The following is a 25,419-nucleotide window of genomic DNA, read 5'->3' on the forward strand; positions in this document are numbered from 1 at the left end:
AAAAAATAAGGACCCGGCACGGGCCGTGTTTCGACGCATGCAAGCGCCTACATCAGGGGTCAAATAAAATACTCCGGATGAAAACACGGAGCCTCAGCTCTGTTTGTGTACGAAGCTGTCACCTTTCGAAACGCGTTAACACAAATGGATAAGCACTTGCAACGACTGCATGAACAGAAAGGATTCCCCCTGTTCTGCACTTTGGTTTAATGAAAGCAGAAAACATTATCAAAGGAAAAAAAAATATATCGAGATTCCGGGTGATCCCGACAGAGAGTTTTCCAAATCCGATATAATAATTTGCACCTCCAACGTTCCATGTCTGGCTGCCTGGGTTCGTAACATCTCCTGACGTCAGCCAGCTTCCAGCGTTCCATTCCCCCTCACTGTCCTGCCCTCGCGTCAAGACGTAATGACGTCAGAGGGCGGAACAGTGAGAGGGAATGGAACGCTGGAGGCTAGCTGACGTCAGGAGATGTTATGAATGGAATGGAAGCCAGCGCCAGCCAGCCAGAGAACGTTCAGGTACAAATCGAGGGGAGGAGAGAATCGCGGCACATAGAGGGGAGGGAGGAGGAAGGGAAGGGGAGGGAGGGCAAGGCAGAGCAGAGGAGAATTGATGGACATGGATGGGATGGGAGGACAGTAGAGGAGAGAATCGTGGGACACGGATGGGAGGGCAGGGAAGAGGAGAATCGCTGGACATGGAGGGGAGGGCAGAATCACTGGACATGGAGGGGAGGGCAGGGGAGAGAGAAAAAAAAAGCTTACATGACAGCCTTCCTAGGGCCCGTTTCATTGTTGAGGAAACAGGCACGTTCCACTAGTATCTATATATTCTTAGCACGGCATTACATGGGCCTTTCCCATAGAAGGACGTTATTACTGCAGCCGTAAAAACCCCAATTTTCGATTTTTTTTCCATTACTGGCCATTAGCAGGCGGCCATTTTTAAAAATTACCTTGGGAGCACTTCCACCTATTTTGTAGGTGGCAAGGGCTGCTCGATAATGTAGATGCCCACTCTCCACCCCTGACCCGCCCTTCCAAAAAATACAATAAAAAATTTTGCAAGCGGTTGGCGCACACACATGGCAAAACTAACACAGCGGTAAATCCTTTAGGCCGTTTCTGCTGCATTAGGGCGTACGTTGGAGCCTAACACACAGGAAAAGGGCCACCTAGATTCTGGTATATGTGTTTGCGTGTGTACAGGAGGGTCTGCCTAACTGGATTATGTACGCTTTTTAAACTCCTGTCATTAGTAAGCCAATTGGGGGGGGGGGCATTTCTATAACTGGGCCCCTCCAGTAAACAGTTCAGCAAACCTGTATTATATAACCTCTGTGCACACATATTCCTATAGAATACTAATGTGAGTTGGTAGAAACTCACATATTTTTATTTATTTATTTGTGACATTTATATCCCACATTATCCCAAACAAGTTTCAGTTCAATGTGGCTTACACATTGTATGTATAGGATACATAACAAAGAATAATGCATAAGAAAGTAATTTGTTGTAAGAATCCAATTTTACAATATAGTATCATAAACATACTGGGATAACTATGGATGTTTAACATTTGGAAACTCTATTATGAATGAGAAATTGTACATGAAGTTAATGGTAAATAGAATAATAACCAATTCAGGTAATATGTTTGTTCTTTGTGAAGGTTTGTTTGAATAGGAACGATTTGAGGATTTTGCGGAATCTAGTATATTCCTGTATATTTCTTATTTTGGGTGGTAAGGAGTTCCACCATTTGGTTCCTAAGTAAGTGAAGTCTGCAGAGTGGACAGTTTTGTAGATCACTTTTTGCCATTTGGGAGGTGTAGTCTGAGGTAGTTTCTTGCCTCATATTTAGCCTTTCTTTGAGGTAAGTTTATTAATGGTACCATATATAGTCTGGAGCTGTTCCATTTAGGATTTGAAAGCTAAAGGTACATAATTTGAAGGTGATTCTCGCTTTGATGTGAAGCAGTGGTGTAGGAAGGGGGGGGCAGTGGGGCGGTCCACCCCAGGTGTACACCACTGGGGAGGTTTCGGCTCCGCTGGGTCACTGCTTTCTCTGCCCCGGAACAGGTTACTTCCTGTTCCGGGGCAGAGAGAGCAGGGAACCAGCGGAGCCGACGCAGCTCCCAGCGACGTGCACTCCGGGCGGAGCGGCCCTCCCGCCCGCCCTCTTTGGTAACAATGCGCTCCGGGGGGTGCGTGCGTGCGCCGAGGGGGTGCACAGCGGCGAACCGCCCCAGGTGTCAGCCACCCTCGCTACGGCACTGATGTGAAGCCAGTGTAATCTGAAAAAGGTGTGAGCAAATCTAAATAATAATAATCAGGGTTGGCTTGTGCCTAAAGAGGTGAAGAGCGAAGGAAGCAGAGTCGGGGAGTCGTGGAGGTGGAAGAAGTCTTCCTGCTCGTGCAGAAGAAAGAAAAACCCACCCTGCCCTTCCCCATAAAAGGGGGTTTGTAAGCAGTTTGTTGCAGGGGGGGGGGGGGGGGGGGGGGAGGGTACCCAAGCTTATGCCCTTCAAGGAGGTTCTTGAAGGAGGCCTTACCTTTCACCCGGCGGTGAATGGTAGGCCTTTGGCATCAAGTTAACCCTAGAGGTCTAGGCTTGGGGGTTCGGTTAACTTGACCTTGCTGTATGTCGGGGCAAGGAGAAGAGGTATTTGAAAGGCTTACTGCGGTCACCTTGCTGCAGATGGCAGGTAGCCCATGTTAACTCGGCCATGTTAAATCCAATAAATATTATTATTATTATATTACATTTCTACCCCCGCGCTTTCCCACTCAAAGCAGGTTCAATGCAGCTTACATAGTAATAGGGATTACAAGATATTGATAAAGAAAATAAAAGTTAACTATAACAGAACAACAAAAGTGATAGGTAGGTAGAAAAGGACAGGGTTAGGGTTAGGGGTTAGGGTTAGGGAAATGTTTTGAAAAGGTTGTTTTGGTGTCCTATTGTTGGGTGAGGGGGGAACAAGTCTCACATCCCATGTTAATGTCTCTGCTTCCTTTTTCCTGTAGCTCAGAACCCTTGGATTGCTCTAGGAAATGTCTCATTCCACGATGACTTACCTGCATCCCAGGTGTTGATGTTGTGGGGTGCACTAGACTGATGTTCCAGCTGTCTCTTCATGAGCTGGCTCATGGTCAGAGCACTCAACGAACCCCGTTTCATCTGCTTGTACTGAGCTTTAAACACAAATAAAGTAAAGACATATTGTTTCACGAAGCCTTCATTGATTATGGACTTTAATATCGTTATAGACTGGCTTTTGCTGTATATTTGGTATTTCTGCATTTGGTGTTTTATGTTGTGTATCTTGTTGTGTGATTTTATAAGTGTTTGTTGCAGCCCACTTAGATTGACTAGATAGGCGGGATATAAGTTTGATAATAATTTAATTAATTTAAAAAGTATTATTAAAGCAAGAAAAAGGAATACCAGAAATTTAAAAGATGCATCCCCTGGATTCTATAAAGGTTGGCCAGTGGTGTTTCTTGGTCGGCTGCTACCCGGGGTGGATCCCCCCCAGTGCATCACCTCCAAGCCCCCCCCCCCCCCCCCAGTGCATTCATCTTACCTGCTGGGGGCTGGGAGCAGCCACGCGGCTGTCGGCTCTGCTGGTTTCCTGCTCCCTCTGCCCGAATAGGAAGTAACAGCAGAGGAAGAAGGGAACCAGCGGAGCTGACAGCCATGCGGCTGCTCCCTGCACCCCTCCTGCAGCGTGCACCGGGCCAGACAACCCCCACTGCCCCGCCCTTGGTACGCCACTGAGGTCGCCCAAATTTGGGCATGACACAGAGATGCTTGTGCAATTTAATTGGTTAACAAGCTATTAGCACTCAATAATTGGGCACCAATTGGAGTGGAGGAGTGGTCTAGTGGTTAGAGCACCGGTCTTGTAATCCAGAGGTGGCCGGTTCAAATCCCACTACTGCTCCTTGTGATCTTGGGCAAGTCACTTAACCCTCCATTGCCTCAGGTACAAACTTAGATTGTGAGCCCTCCTAGGACAGAGAAATATCCAGTGTAGCTGAATGTAACTCACCTTGAGCTACTGCTGAAAAAGGTGTGAGCAAAATCTAAAAAAAATAATGACAAGTTATTGCTGTTAGTTGGAACCAATTAGGGTTTGTGCGTGCATCTCCCTGGCTCCTATTCTATAACAATAGATGCCCAACTTTCACAGCACATATCCCAAAAGGGGGCATGGTGATGAAAGGGGCATGGGTGGGTTAGAGGCGTCCTGACTGTTTGGGGGCAAAATTATAGAATGTGGGGAATGCACGCCCAACTTGTCCTTCAGGATTTACACCAGGTTTCAGTTGGTCTAAGTCCTCAAGCCCAAAGTTGAGCGTGAGAATCTGCACTAAGAACTATTCTGTAAGGATCACTCATCCTGGAGAGATCTTTCTAGAATAGCGCTGGGCGCAGATTTTGCCTGGTGCCTCCTTCTCTGGCCTTAAGACTGAACAGTTTCCATACATTTGACATTCTTGCATCAGTTCTTGAAGATATTCAGAGTTTGCCATCAGACGAAAAGTAGTTAGGACAACAAACACAGTGACGCAGCCACAGGGGGCCTGGGCCCCCCCATTTGGATTCAGGCCCCCAAAGTGTGCTTGGCTGGTGGGAGTCCCCAAGCCCCGGCAGCAGAAGCTTTCCTGCAGCGATATTCGCCACTGCGCTGCATGTCCTGTTTCCCCTTCCCTCGCATGCGTGCTTGATTTAAGTTTCGCTTAAAGAAGCGTGCAGGACGTGAGGAGGAAGAGGAAGCATGGCAAGCAACATGGCAGCACCAGAGACCGGCGCTAAACAAGGCTTCAGCTGGCGGGGGTTGGGACTCCTGCCAGCAAAACCAGGGGCCTGGATGAAATTTGGGGGGGCCCAGGCCCCCATGGCCCCACATAGCTACGCCACTGCTGGGAACTCAACAATTCTGGTTCCATCCAGCAGTTACCTCTCACCAGGGCTTTTTTTGAGGGGGTACTTGGGGGTACTGAGTACCGGCACCTTTTCCATTGTCTGCTAAAATTGACCTATGGACACCAAGTTTTAATGATGGAGCTCAGGCTCTACACACCAATTCTGTCTTGTCATAGATTCTATGACTGGTTGCAGGGGGCCTGGCTATTATGGGGTGGATCCCTCAGTGATCACCCCACTCCTGAAGGGTGGCCTAGCATTTGAGTACCGGCACCTATTTTGCTAGAAAAAACGCACTGCCTCTCACAATACACTTGAAAGAAGGCAGCTTTTCTTTATCTTTCCTACCGGTAAGGATGTCGAACAGCCTCCTTATCGGGTTATCTAGAACAGCTTTCTCTGATAAGGGGTCTGCAATTTTATTCCAGGAGGCAGACAATGAGAATTCTGAGTCTAGAAGGGCATCCTGCCTGTCAAGTCTGGGGATTTTATCTCAATGAACTTTCCTCCAGGCTTCCATTAGCTGATTAAAGGGTATTTCGCTCAGACTGTTCACTAGACTGCAAATGAACACAATACCCTACTTAGTTTCTCAGTGTTGACAGGATGAAAAATGCTCTAACTCTGAGCCATAGAATTCAGCATTTCTTTCTTTGGGAACTGTTTTTCTGCTCGAAATTCCTGCAAAGTTTTCCATTCCTCAGCAATTAACCCTTGGAGCAGGGACCCGTTCTACCAGGCATGTCCCCCCCCTCCCAGTTACTTTGCTTCCCCCCCATACCTCATCAATCAATAACCCTTCTGCACACAACTGTGGGATAACCATAGGCCGCAGCTTGATTTATTAACATTTAAACTTTCAATTAACATCAGTAAAGGATAGCCCCACCCCCCGAGCTATAGTAGTCAAAGCATAACATCAACAGCTGCCCCCCCTGCTGCTTGCCATGATAGCAAAGCAGCAACTTCCACTTCCTGTTGTCACCGCAACTCTTCCTCTTCCCAGCTCCGCCCTAACAGCAAGAGCCCTGGCCTGTGTGGACCTCCACACATTTATTCCGGGTCACCTGACCCGCCTTTAATGACCTGGCTCATCCTCATGAGCCATTGCTCCTGTAGCTCGGGTTTTTGCCGCTGCGACAACTCCAATGCCATTCACCTAAAAAAACAAAATTCTACAACACAACAAAGGAAGCCTCGCCCCTTCAAATTAAATGTGAGGGCGGGAGGGAGGGCAAAGCCGCCTCCGAGAATCAGGAAATGCCCTGAGCCTCAGAGGAAGCCCAGACTTTATTCCCTCCCAACTGCCCTGCCCCCGGCAACCTCTTCTCCAATCAGCTGCTAGAATCGGGCTCAAGGGCTGGCTGGCCTCTTTTAAGCCAACCAATCATTCCAGCCCCTGAGCCCGCCGGTCGAGAACACTGACCCCCCCTCCTCACCACGCACTCCAACCTCCTGCCCAGAGCCTTCCCAAACGGGCCCAGCCCGCATTTAACTGGGCCCGTTGAGACAAGCTCTAGGGCCTTTCTTTCTATTGGAAGAGAAGGCAAGAATGCGCTTCTCAGATTACGATGCAAGAAACTTTGGAGACCCTGTTACTAAACTACGTTAAGTGCTAATGCACACTTACTACAGGAAAAGGACTTACTGCAAAACGTATTAAAGTGATTTGCAGTAATTTGCCTATAGGCGAGTTCCAGTGGCGTAGCTACGTGGGGCCACGGGGGCCTGGGCCCCCGTAGGTTTGGCCCTGGACCCCCCTGCCGACAACCCTCTCAACCCCCCCTCCTGCCAACGACCATCTCGACCCCCCCTCCCGCCGCCAACCCTCCCCGCCGCCACCGTCATCGCCGTGGGCTACCTTTGCAGGGGGGGATCCCAATCCCCGCCAGCCGAGGTCCTCTTCTTCCCGCGAAGGCTTCATTCTGTTTCTGACGTCCTACATGAAGCCAAGATTTCTGTGAGTCTGACGTCCTGCACGTACAACGTGCAAGACGTCAGAAACAGAACGAAGCCTCCATGGGAAGAAGAGGACCTCGGCTGGCGGGGATTGGGGTCCCCCACCAGCAAAGGTAGCCCATGGCGACGATGACGATGGCAGCGGGGGAGGGTTGGCAGCGGGAGGGGGGTCGAGAGGGTCGGCGGCAGGAGGGGGTTCGAGAAGGTCGTCGGCAGGAGCGTCAAAGTTGTTGGTGGGGCGGCAGCGGCAGCAGGGGGTCGACAATGGTGGGGAGGGGGTCGGCGGGCACCGGGGGGGGGCTAAAATGTGCCCCCTCACCTCGGGCTCTGGACCCCCCCTCCCGCTGAAGTCTGGCTACGCCCCTGGCGTGTTCTAATTGCACATAATGTGGGAGCACGTACCACCTCCGAAATAGGAAGCAGTGCATACTCCCGTGTTATTTTTTTGCAAGTTCCGCATGTTAATAGAAAAATTAGCAAAGGACATGAAAAAAAAAGGAAAATCCTTAATGTACTGTCGTGTTACAAATGGGCTTACTCCCTGATTCTATAGCATGTATAATTCTAGGCGTATTCTATAACTATGCACGTAGATTAATTTTTTAACAAGCTATTAAGCATTGTTAACAGCTCTTAACAAGCAATAATGAGCACTAATTGGCAAAAAATTACATTGCTAAGCGTATTCTCTAATGTACTGCGCCTAAATTCTACCATGCGCAGGCAAAAAGGGGCGTGCTTAGGGGAGTGGAAATGGGCATTTTGTGGGTGATCCAAAATCTACACGTGTTGATATGAAATATGGGCCAGCGCGCGTAAATCCACGTGCAGGGATTTGCATCAGCTTTTCATTGGTGTAAATGGACATGCGTAAATTTAGTCACATGAACTATGCCAAAGCTTATTCTAAATACCACGTGTAAATCTACACGTGGTATTTAGAATACGCTTAGGCGTAATTGCCTGGTGCGCATTAATTTTAGACCAGGCATCAAACAGTAGAGGGAAAAAGCAGAACCTCTCGCAGATGGTGTCCAGAAAAGATCTTTATTAACATGAGTCTTCAATAAAAACAAAGGAGACCCAACACAACTCGTGTTTCGGCCCTACCGGCCTGCATGAGGGGTCCAGGAATCTACCATCTCAAACATATTCCCAGACAAGTCATGAAACAAAATCTCCTACTGACAATCTCAAAGAGCTCTCTGTCTCCCAACTCTAACCCTCTCAGCTAAAATTCATCTTTGAACCAGGGGCATAGCCAGACCTCGAGGTGGGAAGGGGCCAGAGCCCGTGGTGGGGGAGAATATTAAAATGAGCGTGCTGGACCCGAGGGGGACAGCAGGGCAGGAAATGTGGCGACGACGGAGACCAGCGCTGGACGAAGGCTTCAGCTGGCAGGGGTTGGGGACCCCTGCCAGCCAAGGTATGTGCAGCAGCGGTGCTTCAGCTAGTGAGGGTTGGGGACCTCCGCCAGCCAAGAGAGATACACCGGTGGCAGTGGGTGGGGAGTGGCAGGGTGGCAGCGGCGGCGGTGGGGGAGGCAGCGGTGGGGGGGGGAGGGCGGCTGCAGGGCAGAAGACCAACATATGTCCCCCCACTTTGTTCTCTGGCCCCCTCCCACCTCAAGGTCTGGCTACGCCCACGTTGGGCTCTTTAAAAGGGCCCCTTGGTCAGATACCAGATGTTCCTATGGCAATGCAAGAATAACTGTAATCATTACATTTTATATCCTGGCATCAGGGGAAACTTACTCGATAGAGAAGAATGACTACTCGTTTCTGGTATCCCAGCATCTAACGTTGGAGCGGAGGCGGATTCTCTTGGCATTTCCAGAACTGAAAGTGCTTTGGAGGCTGGTTCTGCAAAGCAAAGGTGCTTGTATTTCAATATTGTTTGACAATTAGACAATATCTGAATTTCTCTTTATTAGAACCCTTTGTTCAGCAGTTACTATTTGAAATATACGGATATCTGAAGATATTTGTCCTCTAGAGTCTAAAAGACCAGAAGTGAATAAACAGTGACTAGCCTGGAAGTAAACAAAACAGAGAAATGAGATTGTTATTGATCAGGAAAACACCCAGTCGTCAGGACACACCCAGCTAGTCAGGTTTTCAGGATATCCAATTGTTCTGTCTGTCTACCTGTCTTATCTAGATTGTAAGCTCTTTGAGCAGGGACTGTCGTTTTGTGTATGGTGTGCAGTGCTGTGTATGCCTTGTAGCGCTATAGAAATGATAAGTAGTAGTAGTAGTGTGTCCCGAGGACTAGGTTAAGATGCCCAAGAGTAACATACGTGTGCTCAATGAGATCCGTACGATGACTGTGTCAGAGTTTAAGAAGGCGAGGGATAGACATGTGGGATCTCTCAGGAAAAGGAGGAGTTAGTGGTTACTGAGGATGGGCAGACTGGATGGGCTATACGACCCTTATCTGCTGACCAGAGAATTCCTCTTTTATGCAGTACCAGCGTTGTTTAAGCTGGTCCTGGATTACTCCCTAGCCAGTCTAGTTATCAGGATAAGCACTATGAATATGCATGATGTAGATTTACATGCTGTGGAGGTGATGCGTGCAAATCTCTCATGCATTTTCAAAGTGGAGATCCTGAAAACCGAGGGTACTCCAAGACCAGCCGGTGAAATACTGTGTTAAATGAATACCCCTTTGTATCTTGGAGATTTTAGAGTTATTTCATTAAGGGGCACTTTTACTAAAGGAAGTTAAGCTCAAACACATTCTTAGCATTTGAAAAACAGGCTGCCGCAAAATGTGTTCAACTGTTTAGCGGTATTTTGTCTATTTTGCATGCACTAAGAGCGCGTTTACTGTTTTTCAAAAATAGTTTTGTAGAAGGGGCGTGTCACGGGCGGAGAAGTGTTGACCACCCTAGTGTGTTTACATGAGTGCATACTAAGTGGCTAGTGCTGAGTTAACATGGGACCACTTAGCGCCTCAGAAACAGGAAGCGGTAGGTGCTCTTAATTTCTTTGCATGTCCTACATGCTAATTGAAAAATTTAGTGCAGGACCTGCAATAAAAGAAAGCCCTGTTTTAGGGATGGGCTAGAAATGGACTTAACACGCAGAAAAGTCCCATGTTAAAAAAACACTAAGCCCATTTCTTCGTGCATCTTAGTAAAAGGGCCTCTAATTTTGGTGGGCGGTATATTTAATTTAATTTGGCATTTATAATCCGCTTTACCAACAAGTTCTAAGTGGTTTACATTTAACAGTATGTTATCAAAAGATTAGCAAACATTAATTAGTAATAACTTACAGTGGAACTGTTCAGTATACAGTAAACAATATTACATTACATCTTATTAACTAGCTATCGTAAAAAGATGAAACTTGCATTGATTTGCCATACAAAGCACCTGTGCGCTTGTAACCAGTTTAGCATATTAATCTTGTCTCACTAACTAGTACATAAATGTTGTATTGAAGCATTGAAGGAATAAAGAGCAGCAGAGTCGGCAGGCATTAATCTCTCGTGCCGGGCTTACCTGAGTCTTTCTGCTCGCTCAGTTTATCAAGAATGTTAAAAGTAATATCGAGGTACTCTCTCTGGATGGCGCTCACAGCAATCTTCCTTTGCTTCCTCTGCCTGGGGACTATCTGAATTTTAAATTCGGATTCCTCAGCTTCCTCCTTCTGTTCTGCGGTTTGCTCTGTATCAGACTCTGTGCTGGCGTCAGGCTTCTCGCTCTCTGTTTGATTTTCAGAATCCTCCGGAGCCTTAATATGTACCGTTTTCACACTGGAACTGAGAACGGGCTCATCAGGCTTCATTTCCTCCTCTGTGTTCGTAAACTCATCATCAACAGACATTTCAAGAAGGGCAGAAGATTTTCTAAACTGGTCTCTCTTTTGCTTCAGCGTTAGAGGGCTCCCACAGGACAAGTCTTGAAAATCTTCTGGCATGGCCAACTCTTCCAAGTCCTTTTGATCTTCGGGACTGCCACGAGGTAGTTCCTTTCCTAACTCTGGATTATGGCTACTATCCTTCAAAGCAGAGTCTTTAGAACAATCTTCAACACTGACTTGCACAAGCGGAGTCATGCACAGACTGAGCATGGAGGCACTGGTTGGAGTCAAGCAAGGAGACACAACAGTATTCCCAGAGACCCCATCATTGATTTGGTTCAAGCTTTGATATTCCTCATCATCACTTTCTACTATTCTCAGAGGAGGGAGGGGTTCAAAGACCAAGGAGTCACTGTCTGAGGTTGAAAGCATTGACTGTTTTTCAGGGCCTGATGTTGAGTCGGAGGACAAGTCTATAAGATCCAAGTCTTCTCTAGGACTGGGAGGCTTCACGGGAGAGTCAACTTTCACGTCAAACGTTTCCATGCAGCTTAATCTGACTTCAGGGATAACAGGTCTCCTGGTTTCCGGAAGACTTTCTCTGGGCACGGCATTCTGCTCCATGTCTGTGGTCTCAGTTCTGGTGGAGGAATTCTGCCTGGGTCGGCCACAGTCATTTTGCCTGTGAGTGCTGTAAACAGAAGCAGTGGGATGGCCTAACTCGCAGCGGTCTATGCAAGATTCCTACGATGTTCGTCCAAAGTGAACAACAGGGAGTCGGCATTCCCAATGTCAAGAGATTTTTGCTTTAGAGAACGAAGTTTCTTTTTCTGTATGCTTTCTTCCCTTACACAGCGCAGGATGCTATCTTGCAGTGCTCCCGTTTCTCTATATTCGGCCAGTTCTATTTCACCTAATGAAAAGAGAAAACACACCATTGGCTTCCATATACTCAAAACAATGCTCAGTACATAACAGACATGTAAGCTCAATGATACTTTTGAGTGAAATTATCTATCTCAGAGCCACTGTGCCTGTCAGGGTCATTCCTAAATCACTTCATTAAAGCTGAACTGGGTAACCCTATTCAACTGTTTCTGTGTACTTCTGACTAAGCTGATCACTAACCTTTTACTAACTGCATCCGAAGCATAAAGGATTATGATAACAACTCTATACGCATCTTGGCCAGTAGTGACAGTCAAAACAGGGACAATGTTTCGCTTGGTTCCACCAACCAATCTGCAAATCCTAAACAAATGTATACTGAAAACACCATTTCTATTACAGAAGGCAGAGGAGTGTGGTAGCCGTGTTAGTCCACTCTTATGGTTATCAATAGAAATCAAACAAAATAAAACATGGAAAAGAAAATAAGATGATACCAGGAGGATGAATCACTGAATGATATATTCCCATCCCACCAGTACTGGCCTTCCGACAGCCACCCAACTTAAAACACAAGCTAATCAGAAGTAAACTTCCATCACAGACTGAAAAGGAACAGAAGGGCACACTTCCCTGTAATTTATCCAGTTGCAAACTATGCCAAAATATTTCACAGGACCCCACAGTTACCCACAAAGGAAAGATATTCAACATAAAGGGATCTTTCACTTGCTCATCTTCCAATGTGGTATATCATTCAGTGTAAAAAAAAATGTAACGAAGGATGCTATATTGGAGAAACAGGCCAGATGCTTAAGACAAGATTCAATTTACATAGACATCACATGAACAATACTGGTGCCAGTAGGGTTCCCACACCTGTTGGTCAACATTTTACAGGACCAGGACACTGTACCAGTGACTTCACAGTGAGAATCCTGAAAGGTAACTTTAAAACCATACAAGAACGTAAGACCTTTGAAGTCAGAATGATTGAATATTTTAACACCCAACAGAAAGGACTTAACAAGGATCTGGGGTTCCTAGCCCATCATAAACCATAAAGCTGTATTTCTCTCCACCCCTCACCTATCCACACCCATCCTGTTAGAATATCAATGATATGCTTTGATGTCCCCATGCATACCTCCTACCCCCCCCCATCCTCCCACCCTGTCAGACTGTCATAGTAATGCTTGAATGTTTTCACTTATATACACTGTCAGCTAGCACATTTGCTTATTTCCGATCTGACGAAGAAGGGCAACCTTCGAAAGCTAATCAAGAAATGTATTAAGTTATGTCCAATAAAAAAGGTATCATCTTATTTTCTTTTCCATGTTTTATTTTGTTTGATTTCTATTGATATTACAGAAGGCCAAATCATTTATTTATATTGTAATTGGGATTAATTAACCACCTTTATAAACATATTCACCCAAGCAAGGTCACCAAGAGGGGGGGGGGGGGGCAAAATTCCCTGGGCCCAGGCCTCCAAGGGGGGCCCAGTGCTGGGGTCTCTCTCTCTCTCCTGCTCCTAACGGGACATGAGTGATTGTGTCCCGACAGGAGCAGGAGAGAGAAAACTCCAGCGCCCCCCCCCCCCCCTTGGAGTCTGGGGAAGACCCAGAGCTTCCTCCAACGCTGATCTTCTGCCCATTGCTGAGTGGCTGCTTTTCCTCTTGGTTTTGAAACCAAGCATGCCCTGAGAGAAAAGTAGCCGCAGGGGCAGGCAGTCAGCGCTGGAGGAAGAAAACATCTTCTGATGGCAGGACCTGGGATGCCCGCCAGCCAAGGTATTTCAGCAGCGGCAGTGATCGGGGGGGGGGGGGGGGGGGAAGCAGCAATCAGATACTTGGGGGAGCGGCAGTGGCCCTGCCCCAGGCCCGGTTCAGTCTCTCGGCGGCCCTGCACCCAAGGCGGTGTACAGTAGATTATCGCTCAGCAAATCTTCCTGAATAAATTCTAATTATTTCCATGGAACAAAAAAAAAATCCAACCTAACATGATGACAAGCTGTTTACTTACACAGCAAAAAAAAAAATAGGAAGAGCAGTGAACAAGTGCCTATGAAATAGAGTCTGTGGCACCAAACCTACTCCAGATCAGCCTAGTTCTGTTTCAAATGCAGGAATTTAACACAGAATGGAACTAGAAAAATCACCAACTGCCAGCACTAACCAGTAATCTGTGTTCTTCTCTGGGGACAGGACCTCACTAGGCTGAAATAGAAAGCATGTAGCTGGTGGAGGCCAACCTACCGTGTTTCCCCAAAAATAGGGCATCCCCATAAAATAAGACCTACTGAGGTTTTTGGTGCCCTTGGAAAATATAAGGCCCCCGAAAGTAAGGTCTAGCAAAGTTTTTCTTTTACCGGTAAGTAGGGTCGCCCCCCCCCCGAGATCGCCGGGCCCCCCCACCGTCGCTCCGAAACTAACCCCCACCCGAGGTCCCCCCTCCCGAGATGGCGCTCCCACCCGAAGTCGCCGGGCCCCACCCCCCTCCGTCGCTCCGAAACTAACCTGAACTTAAGCCTCCTTTCACTTTCCTTCCAGTTCGCAGCAAGCAGCAGCAGCAGGAGGGCAGGCCACTCCTTCCTTCCGTGTCCCGCCCTCGCCTGACGTAACGTAATGTCAGGCGAGGGTGGGGCACGGAAGGAAGGAGAGGCCTGCCCTGCTGCTCCTGCGAACTGGAAGGAAAGTGAAAGGAGGCTTAAGTTCAGGTTAGTTTCGGAGCGACGGAGGGGGGTGGGGCCCGGCGACTTCGGGTGGGAGCGCCATCTCTGGTGGGTGGGGGGGGGGCGACCTCGGGTGGGGGGTTACCGGTAGTTGCAGGAGCGACGGAGGGAAGGTGGGCGGGCCAACCGTGTTTCCCCGAAATACTAAGACATCCCCTGAAAACAAGACCTAGCGCCTTTTTGGGCGCAAAAATTAATATAAGACAGTGTCTTATATTCGGGGAAACACGGTACTATGGTGTGCTTAACATCACAACAGTGAGTGCACATCCGTACGCTGGGGGTGAGTTTTCAGCAAGCACAGTCGCTGTACTAAGATAACAGCACTTAATATGTATATTCAGTGCCAAATCCACCGTATACAGGTGCTGAATATATTGATAGTGTGGTGAATATAGACCCTAGAAAGATCATTCCCAGCATTCCCCATGCCCACCCCTAATCTGGCCTATTTTTATGTGGATAATATCAGTTCATTCAGCAATTTAAGGGGCATAGTTCAACATGGGCTACTGTTCAGACATGTTATTTTACCACTAACTCACGCTATTTTAGTACAGGTCCCATTTCATACAATGAGACTCAGGGATTCATTTTCAAAGCACTTAGACTTAAAAACATCCATAGGTTATTGTTGAACTTTGTAAATCTAAGTGCTTTGAAAATACGCCTCCTAGTTATTAATAACTGGGGTTAACAGCAAAATAACACGTCTCAAAGGTAACCCACATTGATAACTTCCCCCTTAATTAAAGAAAAAAAATGACTCTAGAAATCCAAATCTGTGCTATGGGTAAAAAAGGGAGCCAAATATAGGACAATCAAGCGATTATGACATCACTGATGAGGTTGGCTCTTAGGCATTGGTGGAATGAGGCATTATGACATCACAATATCAGCTCTGGCTACCAGAGACTGAAACTCTTAACGCTGAGAGGGAATGTTATCAATGTGGGCTATTGTTAAGATGGGTTATTTTAATACCAACTCGGGCTATTTTAGCACAGGTCCCATTTTATGCAATGAAACCTAGTTATTAATAACCTGGGTTAAAAGTAACTTTCCTCCTTAACTAAAGAAAAAAAGAAATGTCTGTACAGAACAAAATCACTACTCTATGCAGGGGCGTAGCCAGACTTGTGTGGGGGGGGGTCCACAGCTCGCGGGGAGGGGGCACATTTTAGCCCTCCCCCTGCCGCCGCCCCTCCCGCCGCCATTGTCCCCCCCGTCTCTGCCGACCCCCTCCCGCCGCGAACCCTCCCCCGCCGCCGCCTACCTTCCGTTTTGCTGGCGGGGGACCCCACTCCCCGCCAGCCGACGTCCTCTCCCGTAGAACGCAGCGGCACTGTCTGGCAAAGTCTTCTTCCTTGCATGCTGACGTCCTGCACGTACAACGTGCAGGACGTCAGCATGCAAGGAAGAAGACTTTTCTCTGCCAATGCTGCTGCGTTCTACGGGAGAGGACGTCGGCTGGCGGGGAGTGGGGTCCCCCGCCAGCAAAACAGAACGTAGCGCGGCGGCGGGTTCGCCGGGAGGGGGGTCCCCACTGAAATCTACGGGGGCCCAGGCCCCCTCAGGCCCCACGTAGCTACGCCACTGACTCTATGTAACAAAAATGAGCCAGATATAGGACAATCAAGCTATTGTAATGTCATTGATGAGGTTGGCTCTTAGGCATTGGTGGAATGAGGCATTATGACATCACAATATCAGTTTTGGTTACTAGAGACTGAAAATCTTCACATTAAGGATGGAAGTTATCCGCGTGGGTTACCATTAAGATATGTTATTTTATCACTAACTGGTGCTATTTTTGCACAGGTTCCATTTTATGCATTGAGACTTACCCCTGGTCTGTGCTAGCAGCTGCCGTGCACTAATGCTGACACAGTCCATTCACTATGTCAGCACTGCCATGCAGCAGCCACTACTGTGGCTTAGTAGACAGGGGGGTTAGTTACTAATTATTGTGGGTAACAGTAAAATAACACATTGTAATGGTGGCACATTGAGCCGGTGGGGGGAGGCGGGGCTGGTGGTTGGGAGGCGGGGCTAGTGTTGGGCAAGACTTCTACGGTCTGTGCCCTGAAAATGGCAGAAACAAATCAAGGTCAGGTATACACATAAAGTAGCACATATGAGTTTAAATTGTTGGGCAGACTAGATGGACCGTGCAGGTCTTTTTCTGCCGTCATCTACTATGTTATTTATATGTATGTATACCCCATCAGTTATGTGTTTTTTTCACTTGCCGGCAAATATAACTCCTTCTGTCTATTGCACTGAAGGTGTTCATTCACTAACCATACTTTCAGCACAGATCCTTTAGCTTTTGCAAGTTTAAGCGCAAAAATAATGCTGAGGCAATCAGAACAATTCATTACCAATCAACACAACAACCCAGCACACACGCTAGCTGCTTTGCAGATGCACTAAGGTAAGCACATGAGCTACACCTCAACTTGTAGTTAAGGAAAACAGTTTGTTAAAAGGGTTTCTCAACCCAGTCGTTAGGACACATCTAGCCAGTCAGATTTTCAGGATACCCATAATGAAGGCCATAGGTAATACAGGAACATATATAGGGGCCCTTTTACTAAGCAGTGCTAAAACATTGTCTGAACTATCCCCAGCGCACTCTAAGGCCACTTTTAGCGCTGCTAGGAACTGGCCAATTGTTCTATTTTGCCAATAATGCCCATGCGTTAATTTTCCCATTAGTACAGTCTGTGCCAGAACCGGTGGTGGGAGGCGGGGCTGGTGGTTGGGAGTCGGGGATAGTGCTGGGCAGACTTATACGGTCTGTGCCAGAGCCGGTGGTTGGGAGGCAGGGATAGTGCTGGGCAGACTTATACGGTCTGTGCCCTGAAAAGGACAGGTACAAATCAAGGTAAGGTATACACAAAAGTAGCACATATGAGTTTATCTTGTTGGGCAGACTGGATGGACCGTGCAGGTCTTTTTCTGCCATCATCTACTATGTTACTATCCAGCTTATAATTGAAAAAGAAAAACGTCTATATTGCGACCCAAATCGGGAGATAGACGTTTATCTCACAAAAACGAATAAAGCGGTATAATCGAAAGCCGAATTTGGACGTTTTCAACTGCACTCCGTCGCGGATGCGGATAAAGTTGATGGGGGCGTGTCGAAGGCGTGGTGAAGGCGGAACTGGGGCGTGGTTATCGGGCGATCAGAGATGGGCACCTTTCGCCGATAATGGAAGAAAAATATGCGTTTTTAGCGAGAAGTTAGGGCACTTTTCCTGGACCCTGTTTTTCCACGAATAAGGCCCCAAAAAGTGCCCTAAATGACCAGATGACCACTGGAGGAAATCGGGGATGACCTCCCCTGACTCCCCCAGTGGTCACAAACCCCCTCCCACCACAAAATATGCCGTTTCACAACTTTTTATTTTCACCCTCAAATGTCATACCCACCTCCCTGGCAGCAGTATGCAGGTCACTGGAGCAGTTATTAGGGGGTGCAGTGGACTTCAGGCAGGTGGACCCAGGCCCATCCCCCCCCCCCACATGTTACACTTGTGCTGGTGAATGGGGGCCCTCCAAACCACCCCCCAAACCCACTGTACCCACATATAGGTGCCCCCCTTCACCCCTTAGGGCTATAGTAATGGTGTAGACTTGTGGGCGGTGGGTTTTGAGGGGGATTTGGGGGGCTCAACACCCAAGGGAAGGGTGCTATGCACCTGGGAGCTCTTTTACCTTTTTTTTTTTGTTTTTGTAAAAGTGCCCCCTAGGGTGCCCGGTTGGTGTCCTGGATTGTGAGGGGGACCAGTGCACTACGACTCCTGGTCCCTCCCACAAACAAATGCCTTGGATTTATTGTTTTTGAGCTGGGCGCTTTCATTTTCCATTATCACTGAAAAACAAAAACGCCCAGCTCACAAATTGTCGAATAAAACATGGACGTCTATTTGTTTCGAAAATACGGTTCGGTCCGCCCCTTCACGGACCCGTTCTCGGAGATAAACGCCCATGGAGATAGACGTTTTTGTTCAATTATGCCCCTCCATGTATATTAGCATGTCAACACTTACCAACACCTATTTTCTAGGCGGTAAGGGCTCATGTGCTAACCACATACAAATTGTTAGCACACGGCAATGTAGCAGTGCTAACAGATTAGCACAGAACACCTAGTCTCCACCCCAGACCCACCCCCAGTGCTAAAAAATAAAAACTATTATTTAGTGCGTGGGTAGTGCGCGCACATGTAAGTCTGAACACTTGGCCTACCATGGGCTAAGGAGGGAAGACATACAGTAGATGTTTCTCTGGCCAGGGCTCCAGTGGAGCATCAATCCCCAACGAGCCCAGTTCTTTCCAACGGCTGGAGAACATGGACACTTTGGCATTCCTTTCCTTCCCCATCAAGTCCAGATGTGGAGAACCCCATCAATTCACTATCAGCTGAAACTGCTGGCTGGATAGTTTCCATTCTCCTGGGTCCAAGGAGTGCCTGCTGAGAAAGTCTGCCTTATATTCAAGGACCCCATGATGTAAGTTGCCAACAAGGAGAAAAGAGTTTTCTCTGCCCAACTCATGAGGAGGCTGCCTCCATCACCATCGGATGACTGTGGGTCCCACCTTGCTTCTTGATATAAGCCACCACTGACGGATTGTCGGAGAAAACTCGGACTGGAGCCCCTGCTAGAATGGGAGTGGATCTCGGAAGGCAAGCGGTTTATTAACCTCTGGACTCCTGTTCCATCCATGGACCCTACAACTGGACCAGGAGCAAAGCACTCAGAACCAGGGGCTGAAAAGTGTGTCCATCCACCTGCTGGAGATAGAAAATACTGAGGAGCTAGAATGAATGCCAAGAGAGATGTCTCAGCACAGTATTCAGTTCTCTAGCTCTACCTACTGGTTAATGGACACAACTATCCCACAGGTTCTGGATTAGTGGCAAGCTACATAACGGAATCCATGTTACTGTGTGCTATATGTCACACTGCATGCTATTCCATGTTACTGTGTGCTGTTCCATGATAGCACAGACTATAAAGTGCACACTAAACCAAATGATGTACATCAAAATATTATAAAAAGAACTGAAATGATCAGTACCTAAACCGAGCACTTCTGCACCTTGAAAAGGCAGCACAAAATACGCCCTTGACCGCCTCACTCCTGTCCTGACTTTGTGCACCCAGGAGCAGTAGAGGCAATTAAGAGCACACATCAGGTACTGAAACACCTTGCTCTGGACTTCAGGCAGCCTCTACAGTACGGCAGCCTGGACAAATCCCTTCACCCCACCCTAATTACAGCCCCAGAAACAATAATGCAGATGTCCAAATTTCATACTCAGGTCTCCATTTTCCTACAGCTGCTTTTGTGGTGGCATCCCACAAAAGCTTATAGATCCTCTTTTGATGTTCAAGCGTCACAAAGAAGGGAAGAGATGCTAAACAAAAGAACATGAGTGGGATAAAAATAAAGGAATCGTGTTCAGAAGGAATGGATCCTCAGGAGCTTAGCCGAGATTGGGTGGCAGAGCCGAAGGTGGGAGGCAGGGCTGGTAGTTGGGAGGCAGGGATAGTGCTGTGCAGACTTATACGGTCTGTGCCAGAGCCAGTGGTGGGAGGCGGGACTGGTGGTTGGGAGGTGGGGATAGTGCTGGGCAGACTTATACGGTCTGTGCCAGAGCCGGTGGTGGGAAGCGGGACTGGTGGTTGGGAGGCGGGGATAGTGCTGGGCAGACTTATACGGTCTGTGCCCTGAAGAGGACAGGTACAAATCAAAGTAGGGTATACACAAAAAGTAGCACATATGAGTTTATCTTGTTGGGCAGACTGAACCATGCAGGTCTTTTTCTGCCGTCATCTACTATCTTACTACTATGTTACTATGAATAGGGTGGTAGTATGACATACTGTCCTTGCAGTCATGACTAACTACATCCTACAGACTGGTGCAATGGTTTTCAACCTAGACCTGGAGAACCTCCCAACCAACCTTGTTTTCAGGCTACCTACAATGAAAATGCATGAGATAATTTGCATATCATAGATAGATAGATAGATAGATAGATAGATAGATTCAATTATTATCGGCTGGAATCACACATTATGTAGATGAGGAAGACCAGGGGAAAAGCCTCCTGCTACAATATACAGAAAACAAATTCGACACCCTATAACATTATTGCATGAAAGGACAGAAACTGAAGGAGCATACTTCTCTGAGCGTTCATCTCTACTGGTTGATATTTCACCATTTTGTTCCCACCTATCCGTTTCAATCTTGCAAAAAAAGTCTGCGATTCCTTATTGCAAGCTCCCGTGGGGGTATCATGTATGTCAGATTCATCGAAAACGCTCTCTTCTTCTGTCAGACAGGAGAAAGTACAAATTAGACTTGGGAAGACAGAATGGTTTTCACACTGCAATATTTGGCTTCCACAAGAAGTGCAACATCGCAAGCTTTCAAAATCAGCCAAAGGGTAATAGATCAAATAGGAAAGATGGGCATCAACATTTCACAATGATTGGGGCTACCAAACACAACAGAAATTACCCTCCCTTGGACACAAATGAAAGCACTTGCTCAATATTGGGGGTACTCAGCACTCACGGCACCCACAGTGCTGGCGACTGTGACAGGAAAAGTATTACTACTACTATAAATCATTTCTATAGCGCTACCAGTCGTACGCAGCGCTTTACAATTGAACATGAAGAAAGACAGTCCCTGCTCAAAAGAGCTTACAATCTAAATCAGGACAAACAGACAGGACCAAAAAGGATAAGGGAAGGACAGACAGAAGGACACATAAGGATAAGATAAAAGTTACAAGTCAGGAGTCGAAAGCAGCATCAAACAGGTAGGCCTTTAGCCCGGATTTGAAGGCAGCCAGGATGGAGCTAGACGTAATGGCTCAGGAAGCCTATTCCAAGCATAAGGTGTGGCGAGATAGAAGGAGCGGATTCTGGAGTTAGCGATGGAGGAGAAGGGTGCAACTAGGAGAGATTTGCCTAGTGAACGGAGTTCTAGGGAAGGAGTGTAGGGAGAGATGAGGGTGGAGATAGCAGTAATATATAATTAATAAGGGGTACTAATCCTTATACATACCAGTTACTGAATACCTATACAAACTACATTACTCTGGTATTTCTTACACATATAACTGGACTTGAAAATAACTACATCTGCTTTATTCATAAGTACATATGAAGAGTTATTGGGAATCTTGGTTTTTCCTTTCTTTCTTTCTTTGCATGTGTGGGGGATTGGTGTATGTGGGTTATGTGCAGCCTGTTTTTGCAGCTTAATATTTATATTAAGATTTGAACGATTATATACATAAGAAATACCAGAGTAATGTAATTTGTATAGGAGAAATAGAACGTCATCCTGCTTTGAGACCTTTTGAGCTACTACTGAAGGTGTGAGCAAATCTAAATCTAAATTTAAAAATATACTAAAAAGACCATTGCCCTGTGGGGAATCCTTTGACTTTATACTTAGCCCTTTGCCTCTCATTACACAATACGACTAAACACATAATATTAACTTATGGAGTCAATATTCAGCCAGCAGCAGTAAGGGCCCAATTCTATATATGGACCTAAAATTAACGCGCACTAAGCAAATACGCCTAAGCATATTCTAAATACAGTGTGTCAGGGGCATAGCTACGTGGGGCCACGGGGGCATGGGCCCCCGTAGATTTGGCCCTGCCCCCCCCCCCGCTGCCAACCCTCCCCTACCACCACCATTGCCATCGGGTACCTTTGCTTGCGGGGGTCCCCAACCCCCGCCAGCCGAAGTCTTCTTCTCCAGCGCGGCCACGTTGCTGATCTACAAGGCTTCTGTTTCTGTGAGTCTGACATCTTGCACGTACGTGCAGCACATCAGACACAGAAACAGAAGCCTTGCAGATCAGCAACGCGGCTGCGCCGGAGAAGAGGACTTTGGCTGGCGGGGGCTGGGGATCCCCGCAGCAAAGGTACCCGACGGGTGGGGGAGGGTTGGCGGCAGCGGGAAGGGGGGATCAAGAGGGTTGGCGCCGGGGGGGGTCAAAGGTGGTGCCAGGGGGGTCAAAAATGGAGGGGGGGGGTCGGCGGCACCAGGGGCGGGGCTAAAACATGCCCCCTTACTTTGGGCTCTGGACCCCCCTCCAGCCGAAGTCTGGCTAAGCCCCTGCCGTGTGTAAATCTACACACAATATTTAGAATACAATTAGGTGTAATTAATGCAACTGAATCTACATTGGTGTCCATTTACACCAATAAAAAGCTGGTGTAAATTCCTGTGTAGATTTAAGCTCACTGGCCCATATTTTATAACAATGCGTGTAGATTTTGGAACACCCACAACACGCCTATTTCCACACACCCCCTAACCACGCCCCTTTTTGCCTGTGCACATTACAATTTAGGCACAGTACTGTTAAGAGCTGTTAACAACGCTTAACACCGGGCACAGCTGATATTAAGTCTGGCATCCAGTTAACTCACAGAAAGTTAGGACTGCTCGTTTTCTGTCCTAACTTTATGTGGTTACTTAGCTGGTTAATGGACTGAAAATTGCTGCTAAGCAGCTGAGAGCCCAGTTCACTAAGATGCGCTACCGTTCTTAGCGCACGCTAACGCTAGAGACACCCATATATTCCTATGGGTGTCTTTAGCATTAGCGCATGCCAAATTTTAGTGCGCCGCTAACGTGCCTATTGCGTGGCGTAGTAAATAGGGCCCTACGTTTCCACTCCACCTTAACTCTGCCCCCACACCGCCACAAACTAGCCGGTTTCAGCATAGGCGGTTTGAGGGGCTATACTAAATGTCACTGAATTTATTTTCTTTATTTATTCATTAGGATTTATTTATCGCCTTTTTCAAGGAATTCACTCAAGGTGGTGTATAGCAAAAATAAATCAAACATAAGCAACCGACAATTACAGCAGTGTAAATATTCAAATAACAAACAAAGTATGGCACAGTATGCTACATTACAATGTCAACACAATACACAATAAAACATTTTAATAGACAGAATAGAGTGTAAGCAAAGATAGAACATATAGATAGATAAGATAGAGTAACAGGAACAAAAAAAATAAGGGGACTAATTTAAAGAAAGCTGCACATGAAGTCAGAAAAGTGCTTGAAAATGATCTTAGCTAGGGTAGGAATGGTTTTTGGACATAAAACAGAGGGTAGGGTTAAATGGCCTTTTTCTCAATGGAGGAGGGTGAATAGTGGAGTGCCACAGGGATCTGTACTATCTGACATATTTATAAATGATCTGGAAATCGGAACGACGAGTGAGGCTATTAAATTTGCAAATGACACAAAACTATTCAAAGTTGTCAAAACACAAGCAGACTGCGAAAAATAGCGGGAAGACTGTAGGAAACTGGAAGACTGGGCATCCAAATGGCAGATGAAATTCAATGTGCACAAATGCAAAGTGATGCAATTGGGAAGAATAATCCAAATCATAGTTACCTGATGCTAGGGTCCACCTTAGAAGTAAGAACCCAAGAAAAAGACCTAGGTGTCATTGTAGACAACACGCTGAAATGTTCTGCCCAGTGTGCAGCAGCGGCCAAAAAAAGCAAACAGGACGCTAAGAATTATTAGGAAAGGAATGGTAAATAAGGACAAGAATATTATAATGCCTCTGTATTACTCCATGGTGCAACATCATCTTGAGTATTGCATTTAATTCTGGTCACCGTATCTCAAATAAGATATAGTGGAATTAGAAAAGGTTCAAAGAAAAGCAACCAAAATGATAAAGAAGATGGGATGCTTCTCATATGAAGAAAGGCTGAAGAGGTTAGGGCTCTTCAGCTTGGAAAAGAGACAGCTGAGGGGGGATATGATTGAGGTCTATAAAATCCTGAGAGGTGTACAGCAGGTAAAAGTGAATTGATTTTTCACTCTTTCAAAAAGTACAAAGACCAGGGGTCACAAAATGAAATTATATGGAAATACTTTTAAAACAAATAGGAGGAAATATTTTTTCATTTGAAGAATAGTTAAGCTCTGGAACTTGTTGCCAGAGGATGTTGTAATAGCGGTTATCCTATCTTGGTTTAATAGAGGTTTGGACAAGTTCCTGGAGGAAAAGTCCATAGTCTGTTATTGAGATGGACATGGGGGGAGCCACTGCTTGCCCCGGGATTGGTAGCATGAAATGTTGCTATTAATTGGGTTTCTGCCAGGTACTTGTGACCTGGATTGGCCACTGTTGGAAGCAGGATACTGGGCTAGATGGACCATTGGTCTGACCCAGTAGGGCTATTCTTATGTTCATATGGATAAATATGTCCTGTTATAGTATGTGTAGCTGGAAATCCTCCAAAATCCCTGCACAAATGATTTTATCAAAGTGCGCAAGCAATTCCTGCTCAGCAATGCTTTACTACATCGGGAAATCGCTAACGCAGTTTGGTAAAAGAGGCCTTTAAACAACCAAGAGCCTCTCCTGGCTATTTAAATCACTTTGAATATTGACCCCTATATTAATAAAAAAGAGCAAGAGCAGTGACCCATGATTGCAATAATTTGTTGCAAGAATGTCAAACACTATGTTGAAAAGCTCAGGAGAGGGTAAGTGGAAAAAATGTTAGTGTTACAGGTTAGATTATAAACTGACAGGTCAATATTTGGAAGTGTGTATTGCGTCACTGGAGATGCTGACGACATGAGTGCTTTTCTAAAACTAATTTGCAGCACTTTCATAGACTTCTTTGGCCATTTAAATTGCTAAATGGTCAAAGTTATCCATTAACATAGGGTGTGGGTTTAAGAAGGGTCAGGGGAGATGTAAGATATCCATTCAGCAGCAAAATTCAGACATATGAAGGATAACTCTGTTACAGTCCACCTAGAGCAGGGGTGGGCCTTAGTCCTTGAGGGCTACAACCCAGTCGGGTTTCAGGATTCAGGTACCCTAGCATCCTTCTGGCTACAGCCACCGCCTTGACACATTGTTTTGCTGTCTTAAGATCCTTGGGGTGATATTGTAGGAGGATCTTAAAGGCAGTGACACAATGAGAGAAGGCGTTGGCTGTAGCCAGAAGGATGCTAGGCTGCATA

The 25,419-nt window shown here is 46.7% G+C and overlaps 1 protein-coding gene across 1 annotated transcript in view; it reads right to left on the minus strand.

Moving 5' to 3' along the window:
* Positions 1 to 2,277: 2,277 nt before the first annotated feature.
* LOC115477107 (protein unc-79 homolog) overlaps positions 2,278 to 25,419 on the minus strand; it is a 165,375-nt gene continuing 142,233 nt past the window's right edge. Inside the window, 6 exon segments of the mRNA XM_030213721.1 lie at positions 2,278 to 2,306; positions 3,091 to 3,207; positions 8,659 to 8,766; positions 10,416 to 11,459; positions 11,462 to 11,629; positions 20,549 to 20,698. Coding sequence (XP_030069581.1) covers positions 2,278 to 2,306; positions 3,091 to 3,207; positions 8,659 to 8,766; positions 10,416 to 11,459; positions 11,462 to 11,629; positions 20,549 to 20,698 — 1,616 coding nt within the window.

The sequence above is a fragment of the Microcaecilia unicolor genome, chromosome 9 (genome assembly GCF_901765095.1).
Source record: "Microcaecilia unicolor chromosome 9, aMicUni1.1, whole genome shotgun sequence".
NCBI classification, from domain to species: domain Eukaryota; kingdom Metazoa; phylum Chordata; class Amphibia; order Gymnophiona; family Siphonopidae; genus Microcaecilia; species Microcaecilia unicolor.